Raw genomic sequence first — 14,774 nt, forward strand, 5'->3', positions numbered from 1 at the left:
TGGGGCCTCTGCTGGGGGTCCTGGGAGGCTGGATGTGGAGCGGAGGAGGGGGCGTGTCCTGGCCTGGCCCCGTCCTCTTCCCCGCGATCCCCACCTCCTCCCCAGTCGGGGCTGGCGGGGTCGCGAGGGCACTGCAGGCGACTGGGGGCGTACGCGCTGCGGCAGCAGGGCCCGGGTCTGTGGGGCCCTTTGTGCGGCGCGGGCGGAGCTGTCTCCGCGGGAGGGGCCGGAGGGGCGGGAGGAGAGGGAAGAGAGGGCGGTGCCCTGGCCCGCCCCGCCGCTGCCGCAGCCCCCGCCCCCGGCCCGCCCGGCCCGCGGCGGCAGCGTGGCCTCAGCGCGGCGTCAGCAGCAGTGGCGGCGGCGGCGGCAGCGGCTGGCGGCCGCGCGGGTGTTTATGTCGGGTCGCGGGGTCTCGCGGCAGCATGGCGGACTACCTGATCAGCGGCGGCACCGGCTACGTGCCCGAGGACGGGCTCACCGCGCAGCAGCTCTTCGCCAGCGCCGACGGCCTCACCTACAAGTAAGAGCCGGGGCTCGCACCCCTCGGTGCGCGCACCCACGCGCCGGACCCCCGGGCCGGCCCTGCACGTGCGCGGCTTCCCCGGCGTTCCCGGCCTGGTGCGAGTGCCTGCTGTGGGCGCTGGGGGCTGGGCACGGGAAGGAAGGAGGCCCGCGCCGGGGCAGAGGGACGTGGCACGGCGACACCGCGGCCCTCAGAGCCCTGACCCGTTTCTGGGCGGATCTGGGCTCGGCCTGCCCCCCTTCCTCCTCTCGGGGGCATGGAGGGTCCCTGAGGCATGTGGGAACTGGAGATATGGGCGTTATGGGGAGACTTTTCCCAGCTGTGGGTACAGGACATCGCCTCCCAGTCTTACCACGAGGGCAGAGGGTCCCTGGAGCTCAGCTTAGGCAACTGCTTCCGCGTGGCCCCAGCAGATACCCAGCCAGGTGGTTGGGGTGGCTCCTTTTCCAACTGTCCAGTCCAGCGCTTTTTCCAGTTGAGTCCCTGCCTGCCCACAGGTTGGTCCTGGTGCCCCTCCCAAGGCGTGAATTATTCTGTGACTGCCACCCCTCATCCCACCCCACATGGGGCTTTGGAGGAGGACAGAGACCTACCTGCCTGCCTCTGGCGTCATTTGCCTTTTCCGTGGGCCCGAGGCCAGTTGTCCTGCCTGCTGCAGACCTGGCACTAGCTCTGCCTCCTGGCTGCAGGACTGTGTCCCTGCCAGGAAGGCGCATCAGAAGGGGCAGAGTGGGGATGCTGGGCAGTCAAGAGCTTGTCTCCTGCCAGCCCTGCCCTGGCTTGTAAGCACTCCTGCTTGGCGGGCAGTTTCCCTAAACACCAGGATACCCAGTCACTCCTGAGGAGTGTCTCCTCCTGCCTGCCCGTAGGCGAGGGGTGTATAGAATACCTAGAAAATGCTTGGAGGCCCAGACACTAGCATTTCTCCCTTGGCCTCCTTGCTATACAGAAGAAGAGCTGTCAAAGGCTGGGAGCAGCTGACATTCTTTGTTTCTTTGCTGCGGGGGGGGGGGGGGGGGGGGATGAGATTGGAGTCTACCTTTGATACAGTTGTCACTGAAGTCTTCTAGGGGAACTCCCCAGGGGAACGCCTAGGAGTTTCTCTAGGCCTTAGGGCAGATTCACAGCCCACTCCCCTCCACCCTGTGGCTTTCCTTCCTGTGCTAGGGATGCCTGCTGATTTGCTTAGCCCAGTTCAGAGTGTTCCTGAAGTGTGGGATATTTGCTTTTGGGTGTGTCTGTCAAGGCCTGCTGTGATTTTAGCAGGTTGGGGCCCTGAGCTATGGCCTTGCACCTAGATGTACCCACACAGGCCTGCACTCCCCTTCCAGGGCTTGCTGTGACTGTGGCCCCCCCTAGTGTTGGTAGATGCCATCCTTTGGCTGGGGCCCCAGTGTCATGGTCCCACCTCTGAGGCCTCTTTCCTCCCCATTCCCATCCCGGCCATTTCTGTTGAGTGCCTGCTCTGTAAGAATACGCCCTGCACTCAGCCCCCTGGGGTCCCTCCATGCTGTTTCCAGCCTTGTGTGACTCAGCAGCCCAGGCACTGGGGCGTAAGGCTTGTCCCGTGCTGGGTCATGTTCATGCTGTGCTGTGCTACAAAATTGTTCTCTGTGTTTACTTATTTGGTCTCCCCATCAAGATTGAGAAGTTTTCAAAGGCAGGCACTGTGTCTGCTGCATGTGGCAATATGGGAACTTCTGTGTCGCTTGACAAACTCTGAGCCCTGAAGGCAGTGGATATTTTGGGCCTATTGCCTTGATGGCACCCCAGCAGACCTTACGCTGTCTTTGGCTCTACCTCTTGGGGCTGGAGTTTGCCAGACTCTAGTTGGGAGCACGAGGTGGGAAGTGCCCTGATGGGGCAGTAGGGACAGGAGGGCTCTAGCCTCTGCTCCTGTAGGCTTTTCTGCATGCCCCTGCTGCCTCCTCTGGCATGGCAGGCTCTGCCCCTTTGGGGCACCCCTCCCCACCAGTAACACTTCTCTATCTTCACAGCGACTTCCTGATCCTCCCAGGATTCATAGACTTCATTGCTGATGAGGTGGTAAGTACCTCTTCCTTTGACAAGGGGAGGGGACTGTGTGTGTGGTGGAAGAGGCTGACTTCTTGCTCAGGGGCAAGGTGTGGAGAGACTTTTTTTGGGAATGGTGGATAGGATGTAGCCCCTCCCCCTCCTTTTTTTTGAGAGAGTCTCACCCTGTCACCCAGGCTGGAGTGCAGTGGTGTGATCTCGGCTCACTGCATCCTCTGCCTCCGAGGTTCAAGTGATCCTCCTTCCTCAGCCTCCTGTGTAGCTGGGATTACAGGCACATGCCACCACCCCCGATGATTTTTGTATTTTTAGTTTAGACCCCCAGAGAATTTTTGTATTTTTAGTGTACACAGGGTTTCACCATGTTTGCCAGGGTGATTTCAACTCCTGAGCTCAAGTGATCTGCCCACCTCAGCCTCCGAAATGCTGTGATTACAGGGGTGATTCCAGCCAGCCAGAATAGGTGGATATAGCCTTTATTGTTGCCAGAGAAACTGGCAGACATCAAAGGGTTATACCTGATGGGGCCAGAGGCAGCTATGGGGACACAGGAGTGTCTTGAGTGAGGCCTGGCCCAGGGCTGGGTGGCTCTGTGTCAGCGACAGAGCCTGTGGGCAGGTTCAGAGGAGGCCTGGGAGGGGTGGACTTGGGAGTGGCTGTCTTATCGTAGAGACCATAAGGATTGGATTTTGTCTGAAATGCTGAACAAGGACATGATTGAAGCCAGTAAAATCATGGAGACTTGAAAATGGTAGACAGACTTGTTCACTGATCTGCAATGTACAAGAACTGGCAAGAGGATTTGAAAGAGTTACATTTCGGATAAATACAAGGAAACAGTGCCTTGATTTCCCAGGGGGGGCTCATCAATGAGCTGAATCAATGAACAATTAACATAAGATACACTCAGAGAAGCCAAGGTGGGTAGTGATGATGGTGTAAGTAATTGCAAGAAAGAGTACCATGATTCTGTGATGAATTCATACATATTTTGGGAAAAATCCCATTTGTTTTCTGTTGCTATTATTATTGCTATTTATTCTGATCTGATTCTCATGAAAGGCTAGAGGGCCTGAGTGTGCCTGGATCACTGACGTGAGGGAAGCTCATGTCCTGCGTGTAGCCAGAGCTGACCCAGACAGATTTTCGGGGGGAAATTTGGATGATTCTGGTTGTTTCCCTTATGACAACAAGGAAGGCTTCTTGGTGCAGCTCTTCAGTTTAACAAAGTTTACTGAGTATGGTGGCTTTGTGTCAGACACTGGGCTGGCTGCTAGGAAGAGAGGGATTGAAAAGACCCCTATCAGCTGCGCGTGGTGGCTCATGCCTGTAATTACAACACTTTGAGAGGCTGAGATGAAAGGATCACCTGAGGTCAAGAGTTTGAGACCAGTCTGACCAACATGGTGAAACCCCTTCTCTACTAAAAATACGAAAATCAGCTGGACATGTTGGCAGGTGCCTGTAATCCCAGCTATTCAGGAGGTTGAGGCAGGAGAACCACTTGAACCTGAAAGGTGGAAGTTGCAGTAAGCCAAGGCCACACCAGCGCACTCCAGCCTGGGTGATAGAGTGAGACGCCATCTCAAAAAGAAAAAAGAAAAACCTCTGCTTGGCTGGTGAGGGTCTCCCTGTCCTGTGGCCTCCTCTGTCAGGAAGGCTATGGCCCTTCTGTGGCATGATGTAAGAGGAGAAGGTGGTGGTTTCTAGATCATGGGCCTAGAGTTCTGAACCAGGGTCAATGATGGGTTTCAGGGGCTTTGAATCTAAAAAAAAAAAAAAAATTATGTAGCAAAATCTGCACAAATGTCTTGGGGCTGGGGTCTACCACTGTTGGCCTGACCCTCAGAGAGGTATGTGCTCTGGCCTTACCTCCATAGGCAGGTGGCTTTTAAATGGATGCTTGGAATCCTGTCCACTCTCTCGAGCTGCAGACCATTAGTCACTTGCTTTCTTGGACGCCTAAAAGACTTTTCCGCGCCTCTGCCCACCTTGGCTCTTGTCACCCAGAATTCGTTCTCCATGTTGGAGCCTGAGTGACCTCTTTGAAACATAAATCAGATTATGTCTCTGTCAAGACCCTCCAATGGCTTCTCTTGGAGTTGGATCTGAGCTTCTCTCCATGGTCTTTGAGGCCATGCATGCTGCCCCTACCTTCCTCGTGCCTCTCCCTGCCCTCCACTCCCCTGACCTTCTTTTTCTTTCTTAAATGTGCCTCCAAAAGAATTGGACTCTGAGGAAGGTTTGCACTTAGCCCCTTCAGCCGGGAGTGACAGCCCTCTGACTTCTACTTGATCGGCTCCCACCAGTCCCCTCCCTGGAAAGAGGCTTTCCCCAGTCACCTGGTTGCCACCTGGCCTTCTTGTTTTTCTCTGCAGCATTCATCCTGACTGAAGTCATCTTGAGCGTGTGTCCTGTCTGTCATCTTTCTTTCCAAAGTAGAACATAAGCTCCGTTAGAGGAGCAGGGACCTCATCCACCTTGTTCACTGCCGTATCCCCAGGGCCTGTCCTGGTGCTGGGTATATGTAGGAGTTGGTGAATAAGTCTTCACATGGGCTGTGCCTCCATCCTCAGGACCTGACCTCAGCCTTGACCCGGAAGATCACGCTGAAGACGCCGCTGATCTCCTCCCCCATGGACACTGTGACAGAGGCTGACATGGCCATTGCAATGGCTGTGAGTGACACACCTGTGTGGGGACTCCAGGGCATGGGAACTGACTGGCGGGCTGTGTTGAGGGGCAGGGCTGAGGACAGATGGGCCCCAGCTCTAACCACCCTTCCCTTCTACATCAGCTGATGGGAGGTATTGGTTTCATTCACCACAACTGCACCCCAGAGTTCCAGGCCAACGAGGTGCGGAAGGTCAAGGCAAGTACAAGGACTGTCCCCAGCAAGATGCCACCTGGCAGTGCCCACCTCAGAGGCCCTCCCAGCCTCCCCTGCCAGCCCTGCACTGCGACACTCCCTGGGCGTCCTTCCTCTCAGTGGGGTCATGGGGCCAAACCCTCATTTTCCCATTGGTTCCTCATCCCACTGAGGGTCCCGGCTTCTCTGCGGCACAGCTGCATTCTCTGTTCCCTGTGGCCAGCCCAGACATCATCCTGGGCTTTCTTTCAGCCTTTCCTCCCCTCATCTCTGCCCACAGAAGTTTGAACAGGGCTTCATCACGGACCCCGTGGTGCTGAGCCCCTCGCACACTGTGGGTGACGTGCTGGAGGCCAAGATGCGGCATGGCTTCTCTGGCATCCCCATCACCGAGACGGGCACCATGGGCAGCAAGCTGGTAGGCATCGTCACCTCCCGAGACATCGACTTTCTTGCTGAGAAGGACCACACCACCCTCCTCAGTGAGGTACCTGCAGGGCAGGGAAACAGGGCTGGGTGCAGAGAGGACCCTCACGCTGGGGCCTCAGACTGGTGCCTGTGACCAGGGACCAGAGGGAGGCCTGGCTCCTTCTCTCTCACCTGCCAACCTGCAGGCAAATGTTCCTGGCCCCACAGGTGATGACACCAAGGATCGAGCTGGTGGTGGCTCCAGCAGGCGTGACATTGAAAGAGGCAAATGAGATCCTGCAGCGTAGCAAGAAAGGTACCAGGGAGCTAGTTGAAAACTTGACCCCCAGCTTAACTCCCTGTCCACAGCCCCGTTCCTTCAGAGCTTCGCAGGTTTTCCCAGCAACCAGACTGGGCCCTGGAAAAGGTTTGAATAACCTCAGGCAGGTCAGAGCACAATTCCTGCCATCCTTCTCTTGGCTTAGGGAAGCTTGTCCCTCATGCAGGATCTTCACAGTATGTTCCCCAAAACTAGTCCTGTGAGATGCTCATCACAAACAAAGCCTCTGTGGTCTTAAAAGCCTGAGAAGCAACTCCTTTCCCTATCCCCTATCTTGCATAAAGAATTACACATTAGCGTATTAAAGGCTCTGAGAAGTCCTGCAGTTAAATTTATTTGACATTGGAGCTGCTTCTATATTTACTAGCTAGAAACAACTTTGGCACAGAGTCTCACTTTGTCACCCAGGCTGGAGGGCAGTGGGGCGATCTTGGCTCACTGCAACCCTTGCCTCCTGGGTTCAAGCGATTCTCATGCCTCAGCCTTCCAAGTAGCTGAGATTACAGGTGTGTGCCACTACGCCAGCTAATTTTTTTTTTTTGTTTGTGTTTTTAGTAGAAATGGGGTTTCACCATGTTGCCCAGCTGGTTTTGAACTCCTGGCCTCAAGCCATCTGCTCTCCTCAGCCTCCCAAAGTGCTGGGATTACAGGTGTGAGCCACCATGCCTGGCCACAACTTTGGCTATTTATTTATTTATGACATGGAGTCTTGCTCTGTTGTCCAGGCTTGAGTACAGTGTTACTCAGCTCACTATAATCTCCACCTTCCAGGTTCTAGCAACTCTCCTGCCTCAGCCTCCCTAGTAGTTGGGACATAGGTGCACACCATCACACCCAGCTAATTTTTTTGTATTTTTAGGAGAGATGGGGTTTCACCATATTGGCTAGGCTGTTCTTGAACTCCTGGCCTCAAGTGATCTCCTGGCCTCAAGTGATCCACTGGCCTCGGCCTCCGAAAGAGAGGAAGCCATGAGCCACCGTGCCCGGCCAACTTTGGCTTTTTAGAAAAAAGGGAAAAATAAAATATTCACCAGGTCACTGTTGCCTACACTGGAAATGCATCCCTGGTCCATGCTGGAGGGTTCTTCGGAGTTTGTTTTGGATAGGGCACATGCTTCTCCCTACAGGGCAGCTTCACTCCTGGCTAGGAGATTTCGGCCACTGTGGCCCAGCAGGTGAAAGGCTGCCAGTGCTCAGGGGCTGCCCATCCCAGGTCATGTTGTTGCCCATCCACACACCCGCCAGAACCTGCTGGGCTGAGAGGTTTCTTTGCTCCCTGTTATTTGGGAAGAGGTCTGTGTCCCTAGGAACACTTTCTGGGGGGTGCTGTCACCTAGTGGCTGCCTGAGGTACTTCAGTGGAATCTCTCGCGTGGTCTCACTTGCATCTTCACCCTCCCCAACACTTCCCAAACCCCTTCCTGCCAAACCTGCTTCTTCCTCTCACCCCTGCATTCCTTGTCAGGGAAGCTGCCTATTGTCAATGATCATGATGAACTGGTGGCCATCATCGCCCGCACCGACCTGAAGAAGAACCGAGACTACCCTCTGGCCTCCAAGGATTCCCACAAGCAGCTGCTGTGCGGGGCAGCTGTGGGCACCCGTGAGGATGACAAATACCGCCTGGACCTGCTCACCCAGGCAGGCGTCGATGTCATAGTTTTGGTAAGGTCCCTCCTGGGTGGTGGGGAAGGTGGTTGGGTGGTTCAGCAGAGTGGAGGTTCATGAGGACCCAGGTTCACCTGTGATTAATCCTGTGCCCCTCCCTTGCTACTCTTCCTCTCTGTTTCCAAGTGCTCCCTGGTGTCAGAATTAGGAGTGTCTGCAGCAGGATCACCTGAGCTTGGGGGTTCAAGGTCATAGTGAGCTAGGATCGTGCCACTGCACTCCAGCTTTGGGGACAGAACGAGACCATCTCAAAAAACAAGCGATTTGTGTCATCTGAGATACAAAGAAAGAAAACAAGCAAATTAAAATTCTCCAATGGCACAGCCACGAGAAAGAATGAAACTCTGTCCTTTGCAGCAGCATGGACAGAGCTAGAGGCCGTTATCTTTAGTGAACTAACTCCAAAGCAGAAAACCAAATACTGCATGCCCTCACGTATAAGAAGGAGCTAAACAGAAGGCACACATGTTCATAAAGATGGAAATAATACATACTGGGGACTCCAAAATGGGCGAGGCTGGGAGGGCGAGGAAGGATGAGAAATTTCTCATCAGCCACAGTTTTCACCATGAGGGTATTAGGTACCCTGGAGCCCGGTTCTCACCAGTATGCAGTATGCCCATTTAACCAACAAGCACAAGTACATACTGAGTCTTTGAAAAAATGACAAATTGCTGTAAGCAACAAATGCAAATCAAGACCACCCCCCAGCAAAGGGAACTAGAATGAGGATCAAAACTTATGATCCCCCTGTGAATGATCTGGACCATATATCTAGATTTATCTGTATTCTAGGACTAGCAGGAAAATCACAATAGGAGGGTCACTGGCACTCTCAGCAGCTCACAACAGGCTGCAAACAAAGGCCTCTGAGGGCCTTCTTGGCTCATAAGTTGACCCTAATAATTTAGCTCATGTTCACTGAGAACTGCCTGTTTGCCAGGCACTGCGTCAAGACCGTTATGTATACCAGCCCCTTGAGGGACAGTCGCCATTTTGTTTTCAGATGAAGAAACAGGCTTAAAGAAGTTAAGTCATTTCATTTGGTTAGTGACTTGGTGGGAAGAGGATACGGCTCCAGGCAGTTTCTCCTTGCTGTAAGGATCAGTCTGTACAGTGAATGTAAAAAGCCTCATCGGCCGGGTGGGCTCGGTGGCTCATGCCTGTAATCTCAGCACTTTGGGAGGCTGAGGCAAGTGGATTACCTGAGGTCGGGAGTTCGAGACCAGCCTGACCAACATGGAGAAACCCCATTTCTACTAAAAATGCAAAATTAACCGGGCGTGGTGGTGCATGCCTGTGACCCAGCTACTTGGGAGGCTGAAGCACGAGAATCGCTTGAACCCAGGAAGCAGAGGTTGTGGTGAGCCGAGATCGTGCCATTGCACTCCATCCTGGGCAACAAGAGCGAAACTCTGTCTCAAAAAAGAAAAAAAATTTAAGGCCATATCTACTCTAAAACTACATTATTGGTGGTTAACCTTTTGGGGACACAGTCCCCTTTGAGAATCAAGTAAAAGTTGTCAAGTGAATTTCCAGGAAAAAAAAAAAAAACGGAAGAGGATTCTCATAACGGTTTTCACAGGATTTTAGGGGTTCATCCACTCAGGCTCTCCCTTCTGCCTTGAGAGTCCTCAGCTATCTAAGTCCAAGCGCTTCCATCCCTTCTCACAGGACTCGTCCCAAGGGAACTCAGTGTATCAGATTGCCATGGTGCATTACATCAAGCAGAAGTACCCCCATCTCCAGGTGATTGGGGGGAACGGTGAGTGCAGGGTCGCCTCTCTCCCCACTGCTCCTGCCCCTCCACTGAGTAACCCTTTCCTGCCCTTCAGCTTCCCTAGGTGATGGCATGGCTCCTGGCATGGGCAGCAGGGAGCGTGATGGACTTTGGTCACCATAAGGGGGTTGGGGGTGCTACACTGGGGTCCCAGGAAGCTGTTGGGCAGGCAGGGGCATCTTATCCTCACATTGTTCCTCTGCCCCTTCCCACCTCCAGTGGTGACAGCAGCCCAGGCCAAGAACCTGATTGACGCTGGTGTGGACGGGCTGCGCGTGGGCATGGGCTGCGGCTCCATCTGCATCACCCAGGAAGGTGGGTGTCAGGAGGTGAGCGAGTGCCCGCTGACCTGGGGGCCTCGCCCTTGTTCCCCAGCTGCATATCGAGTGCTCTCTCTGCCAGGCTCTGTTCTGCCATGGTGGGCTCTGGGGTGATCCAGGCCTGGACCCCACCGTTGGGCCCACTGACTTAGGGGAAGGCAGGTGTAAGCAGGACGAGAGAGCTCCAGCCTACTTCTCAGAGTGCGGTCAAGGGGGCCCCACCTGGGGCCTGGGGCTGGTGTAACTGTCCAAGGGGATTGTTGGAAGCTCAGGGTTTGATTCGATTTGTGACAAGGCAGATATTTAAGATACAGAGACAACATGTCCCTGAACATGTAAGGATATATTATACCCCCGCATCACCGTGAGGTTGGGGGGTGGGAGCTCCACCTAATTACAAAGCTCTTTTGCAGGGTAGGTTCCTGAACACAAAGAGGGAAGGAGGGCCCTGACATGTGTCCCCCATGTGGTTACTAAGGAGGTGCTTCCTGAAGGCTGGTGTCTGACTTGTAGGGTGGCTGCCTGGAGGACTGGGGTCCTGGCTTTGCCTGAGGAGATGTACCCGGCCCCTCCTGTGAAGGTCATTTCTCCAAAACACTGAGTGATACCTTTGGCCTTTGCTGCCCTAAACAGCTCTCCCTGTTGGTCTTCAGAGCCTCTGCTTTTTAATTTAGTGCCCTTCGCCTTAGCTGACCACCATGGTGAAATGAGGACCCTTTCTCACTCACATAACAAATATTAATTGGACACCTACTTGTCTCAGGCACTATTCAAAGCCTTAGAGTAGAGTAGGGACAAAACCAATGAGAGGCCCCATCTCTGGTTTATCCAGCTTTGCATCCATCTCTAGATAGGTGCTGGTTCATTTCAGTCCCCACCTAAACCTGACACTGAAGGGCCTTGGACAGTTAGACTTAAAGAAATACAAACCAGTATCCCAAAGGGGACCATAGCACCTAACTCTAGTAACAGTTTTTGCAAACAAAAGCCTTGAAGGGGAACTTGTGCCTTGGGAGCAGGTGGGCTGGAGTCACCTGTCTTGGGGTGACAGGCTCTGAAAGCCACTTCTGATTCCCCCATCAGAATCCCCTGCCATGCTCTTAGGGGTGGGGTGGCCCAGATCCCTGGAGTGACATTCATCCTGGTGTTATGTGCCAGTGCCTATGTTATGGCTCAGGAACACCGTCTAGTCCTGTCCCTTTTCCCGAGTAGAGGTGGTGCATGGGAGGAAGAGCTGGCCTAGTCCTGTGCCTGGCCCTGGAGCTGCCATTGACTCTTCTCTGCCTTGTGCACTCCACCCCCCCCCCCCCCCGCAGTGATGGCCTGCGGTCGGCCCCAGGGCACTGCTGTGTACAAGGTGGCCGAGTATGCTCGGCGCTTTGGTGTGCCCATCATAGCTGATGGCGGCATCCAGACCGTGGGGCACGTGGTCAAGGCCCTGGCCCTTGGAGCCTCCACAGGTGAGGGGAGAATGTGCTGGGGATTGAGCAGGTGGGGGCAGTAGGAGGCTGTGGGCTGGAGGCACTAATCCCTTGCCCACTGTAGTGATGATGGGCTCCCTGCTGGCCGCCACCACGGAGGCCCCCGGTGAGTACTTCTTCTCAGACGGAGTGCGGCTCAAGAAATACCGGGGCATGGGCTCGCTGGATGCCATGGAGAAGAGCAGCAGCAGCCAGAAACGATACTTCAGGTGCCCTGCCCCTGGGCCCCACCTGGGCAGATCATCCCACAACCCTTCAGGGCCACCCACACCACTGACTTCCCCAGATGGCAACCAGTCCCATATGGTGGTTCTGGAAACCGAGGCACAGGGGATAAATAGTAGATATAGGCTCTGTCCTTGGGCCACCTGACTCAGGGCTACCTGCCCAGCAAGGAGCAGCCTGGGGGACCCTCCTGGGCGGTGTCCTCTGAGCTTGATTTCCCCATCAGAATCCCCTGTGGTGCTCTTAGGGGTGGGCTGGCCCCTAATCTGACTGGGTGGGGTCCTCTGAGTGTCACGCTGCTGGACTCAGTCTCCCACCCTCCATGCAGCGAGGGGGATAAGGTGAAGATTGCACAGGGTGTCTCAGGCTCCATCCAGGACAAAGGGTCTATTCAGAAGTTCGTGCCCTACCTCATAGCAGGCATCCAGCATGGCTGCCAGGATATTGGAGCCCGCAGCCTGTCTGTCCTTCGGTGAGTGCTGAGACTGGGGCGGCTCCTGCTTCCTTTCTCTCTCTCTTCTCCACCCTTGGTGGCCTTGACCTGCTCCACCTCCCTGCCTCCCAGGTCCATGATGTACTCAGGAGAGCTCAAGTTTGAGAAGCGGACCATGTCGGCCCAGATCGAGGGTGGCGTCCATGGCCTGCACTCGTAAGTGTGTGGCCTCCTCGGCTCTCACCTGCAGGCAGCGGGTTGGGCAGGTGGGGCCAAGGTTCTGAGGCCAGGCTGAGGTTCCAGGGACCCCCATGGACCACCTGCAGCAGGGACAGATGCTGCTACAGAATGGCCTGTCGCCCTCTCCTCCAGGGCCCAGCCCTCTGTTCCCTGTCCTCTAGCCCCCATGCAGGCAGGCGCTCTCCTCCTTTGGGGGCCTCTCCTGAGCAGGGCACAGGAGGTGTGGCCACTCACTGCATCTGGACTGTCAGCCCTTGCTTGCTCAGGAAGCTTGGTGGCTGGTGGTAGGGGCTGGTGGTGCTGGGTTCTTGCTGGTGGTGGCACCAGGCAGGCAGGAAAAAGATGGGGGTATGACCCCTCTGGCGGGGACAAGGGCAGAGAGACGGATGCCAGGGCTGGCACTGGGGCATCCACGGGCGGGGGCAGTGCTCATTGGCAGCGGTAGTTGCAGGCATGTGCCCCGCCCTGGTCAGGAGCCCTGTCCCCAGGCATCAGCGGGTGTCTAACCTGTGTCTCTTTCCGCCCCACCCTCCCATAGCTATACCTTTCTGCCGTGTAAGTAACCGCGCTGCCCGGGCCAAGCGTAGAGTAGAGCAGGGGCAGTCTGGGTGGGACCTGGGCTTGTAGGGGGGTGGGTACTGGGTGAGGGTGGGAGGGCGCTGGGGTGTAGTCATGAGACATGGACCCCGGGTTGGGCCCCCCAAGCCCTCTATATCTAGCACCATGGTGGAAAAAACCAGTGGTGGCCACTCATCCCGCTGAAACACAGATCCCTTTCTGGCTGCAGAGAGACACCCGTGAGCTCAGGCCTAAGGCTGCTCCGTCTTAGACTGGACCCAGTGACCACGAGCAGTCTAGGCCACTGTGCCTGCAGGGCTGGGGCTGGGTGCAGACACGGGCAGCAGAGGTTCGGCTCCGGGTTGGAGCTTGCTCCATGAGGATGTGCCGTGCCTGTCTGAGCTGTCTCTTCACCCTGGGCACTGAGGACAGTCCACTCAGATGTGGTGATGGCCCAAAGGAGCATGCTGAACCCAGCACGGCTCTTCAGGGATCGCTGGCCTGGGGAGGATAGGCCCAGGGCCTGCTCAAGGCCCTCCTCCCACCCCTTACGGCTGAGATCCCAGAGCTCCTTAGCTCTCTGCTCTCTCCCGCATCTGGGGGCCCTGGGGAAAGGGTTTTGGGCAGGAGCAGGATCCGCACACCTACATTGGTTCTCCCTCTTGCCTTGTCCCCACAGTTACGAGAAGCGGCTGTACTGAGGACAGCAGCGGAGGCCGAGGTGGTGGAGGGGGCACACCCCAGTGTCTGCCTTCAGACGCAGCTTCCCTCCATAACTGAGTGGTCCACAGATTTGCACTACGGGTTCCCCAGCTCCTTTCCAGGGAGAGAGGGGGGAGGTTCTGAGGGGCCTGTGGCCCCTCACTGGGCATCCCCCAGAGTCAGGTCTGCTCCCTGGGCCAGGCTGCCCTGGGAGCCCCCGCCCGAGCCCAGCCAGCCAGGCTCTCAGGCCCTGCGCCTGCCTCAGGTCTTTCTTGCTGCAGCCTGCTCCAGCCCGGCCCCCACCCCAGGGGCAGGCAGCCCCTCCTGGCTTCTCCTGTAGGGCACCTCCCTGCCCCCAGCCCCCTAGGAAATGGTGCTCTCCTGGCCCTGCCTCTGGCCCTGTTCCTGGGCCGCTGCCCCCTCAGCCATGTGACACTTCTGAGCTCCTGACCTAGGCCAAGGGGAGGTATCTGCCCCCTTCCCCGGCCCTGGGCTACTCTTGGGTCCTGCTCCTGAGGCCACTCCCCTGTCCCTGTCCCTGGGGAGGAGGCTGCCCTGGTCATGGCCGCCTGCCCATCATTCCTGACTCACCACCATCCCCAGGTGTACCATTCCTGCCCTCTCCTCAGCTGCAGTTGAAGGCTTTAACTTTGCACACTTTGGGATTACAATCGTGTCATTGTATATTAAATAATCAGAATAAATCAAGCAGGTCTCAACATCTCCACCATCCTCTGTGTCCCCTGTCCATTGGGTGGCTGGAGCCCCATCAGAGTTGGGCTGGGGAATGTGGTGCCAGGCCCTGTGTCCCCAGGAAGGTGATGAGGGCATTGCAGTAGTGTGGGCGGCATGGGGGGGTGCTGGCACAGGTGGGGCCCACGTCGGGAGGTCTCCCAGGCTGGTGCCACACTGGCAAGTTCACCTGCCGCAAGCTGGTCAGCAGCTCGCAGCCAGGCAGCATCGCGGGGAGTCATCACGGTGGTAGAATTCCAGTGCTGGGGCCTCACAGTCGGCTGCCAGTACGTCCACCACAGCCTCATCATGCCATGTGGTGCAGCTAGGGCACAGGTGGAAGGACAGCATGGCCAGGGCCTGTGGTCTCATCTGCCAAAACACCTGTAGGTACAAAGCAGAGTGGGTCAGGACCCACCTCCCAGCCTCCACTCCTGCTGGTGGAGACAGCACTGTCACATG

General features: G+C 56.2%; 1 protein-coding gene across 27 annotated transcripts in view; it reads left to right on the forward strand.

The window, feature by feature from the left end:
• IMPDH1 (inosine monophosphate dehydrogenase 1) overlaps window positions 1-14,310 on the forward strand; it is a 65,080-nt gene extending 50,770 nt beyond the window's left edge. For 17 of the 27 annotated variants that reach the window (XM_078343828.1, XM_078343829.1, XM_078343827.1 and 14 more), the window contains 15 exons: window positions 422-520; window positions 2,521-2,569; window positions 5,134-5,235; window positions 5,355-5,429; window positions 5,707-5,913; window positions 6,063-6,150; window positions 7,639-7,838; window positions 9,516-9,606; window positions 9,841-9,936; window positions 11,258-11,401; window positions 11,487-11,631; window positions 11,976-12,119; window positions 12,213-12,296; window positions 12,859-12,875; window positions 13,558-14,310. In XM_078343828.1, coding sequence (XP_078199954.1) covers window positions 422-520; window positions 2,521-2,569; window positions 5,134-5,235; window positions 5,355-5,429; window positions 5,707-5,913; window positions 6,063-6,150; window positions 7,639-7,838; window positions 9,516-9,606; window positions 9,841-9,936; window positions 11,258-11,401; window positions 11,487-11,631; window positions 11,976-12,119; window positions 12,213-12,296; window positions 12,859-12,875; window positions 13,558-13,658 — 1,642 coding nt within the window. In that variant the 3' untranslated portion in view covers window positions 13,659-14,310. Of the gene's footprint in view, window positions 1-300; window positions 521-2,520; window positions 2,570-5,133; window positions 5,236-5,354; window positions 5,430-5,706; window positions 5,914-6,062; window positions 6,151-7,638; window positions 7,839-9,515; window positions 9,607-9,840; window positions 9,937-11,257; window positions 11,402-11,486; window positions 11,632-11,975; window positions 12,120-12,212; window positions 12,297-12,858; window positions 12,876-13,557 lie in introns of those variants that run through there. The other 10 variants (XM_078343839.1, XM_078343846.1, XM_009003116.6 and 7 more) reach the window with 7 other exon arrangements.
• Window positions 14,311-14,774: the final 464 nt, after the last annotated feature.

Source organism: Callithrix jacchus, chromosome 11, assembly GCF_049354715.1.
Source record: "Callithrix jacchus isolate 240 chromosome 11, calJac240_pri, whole genome shotgun sequence".
Classification (NCBI taxonomy): Eukaryota; Metazoa; Chordata; class Mammalia; order Primates; family Cebidae; genus Callithrix; species Callithrix jacchus.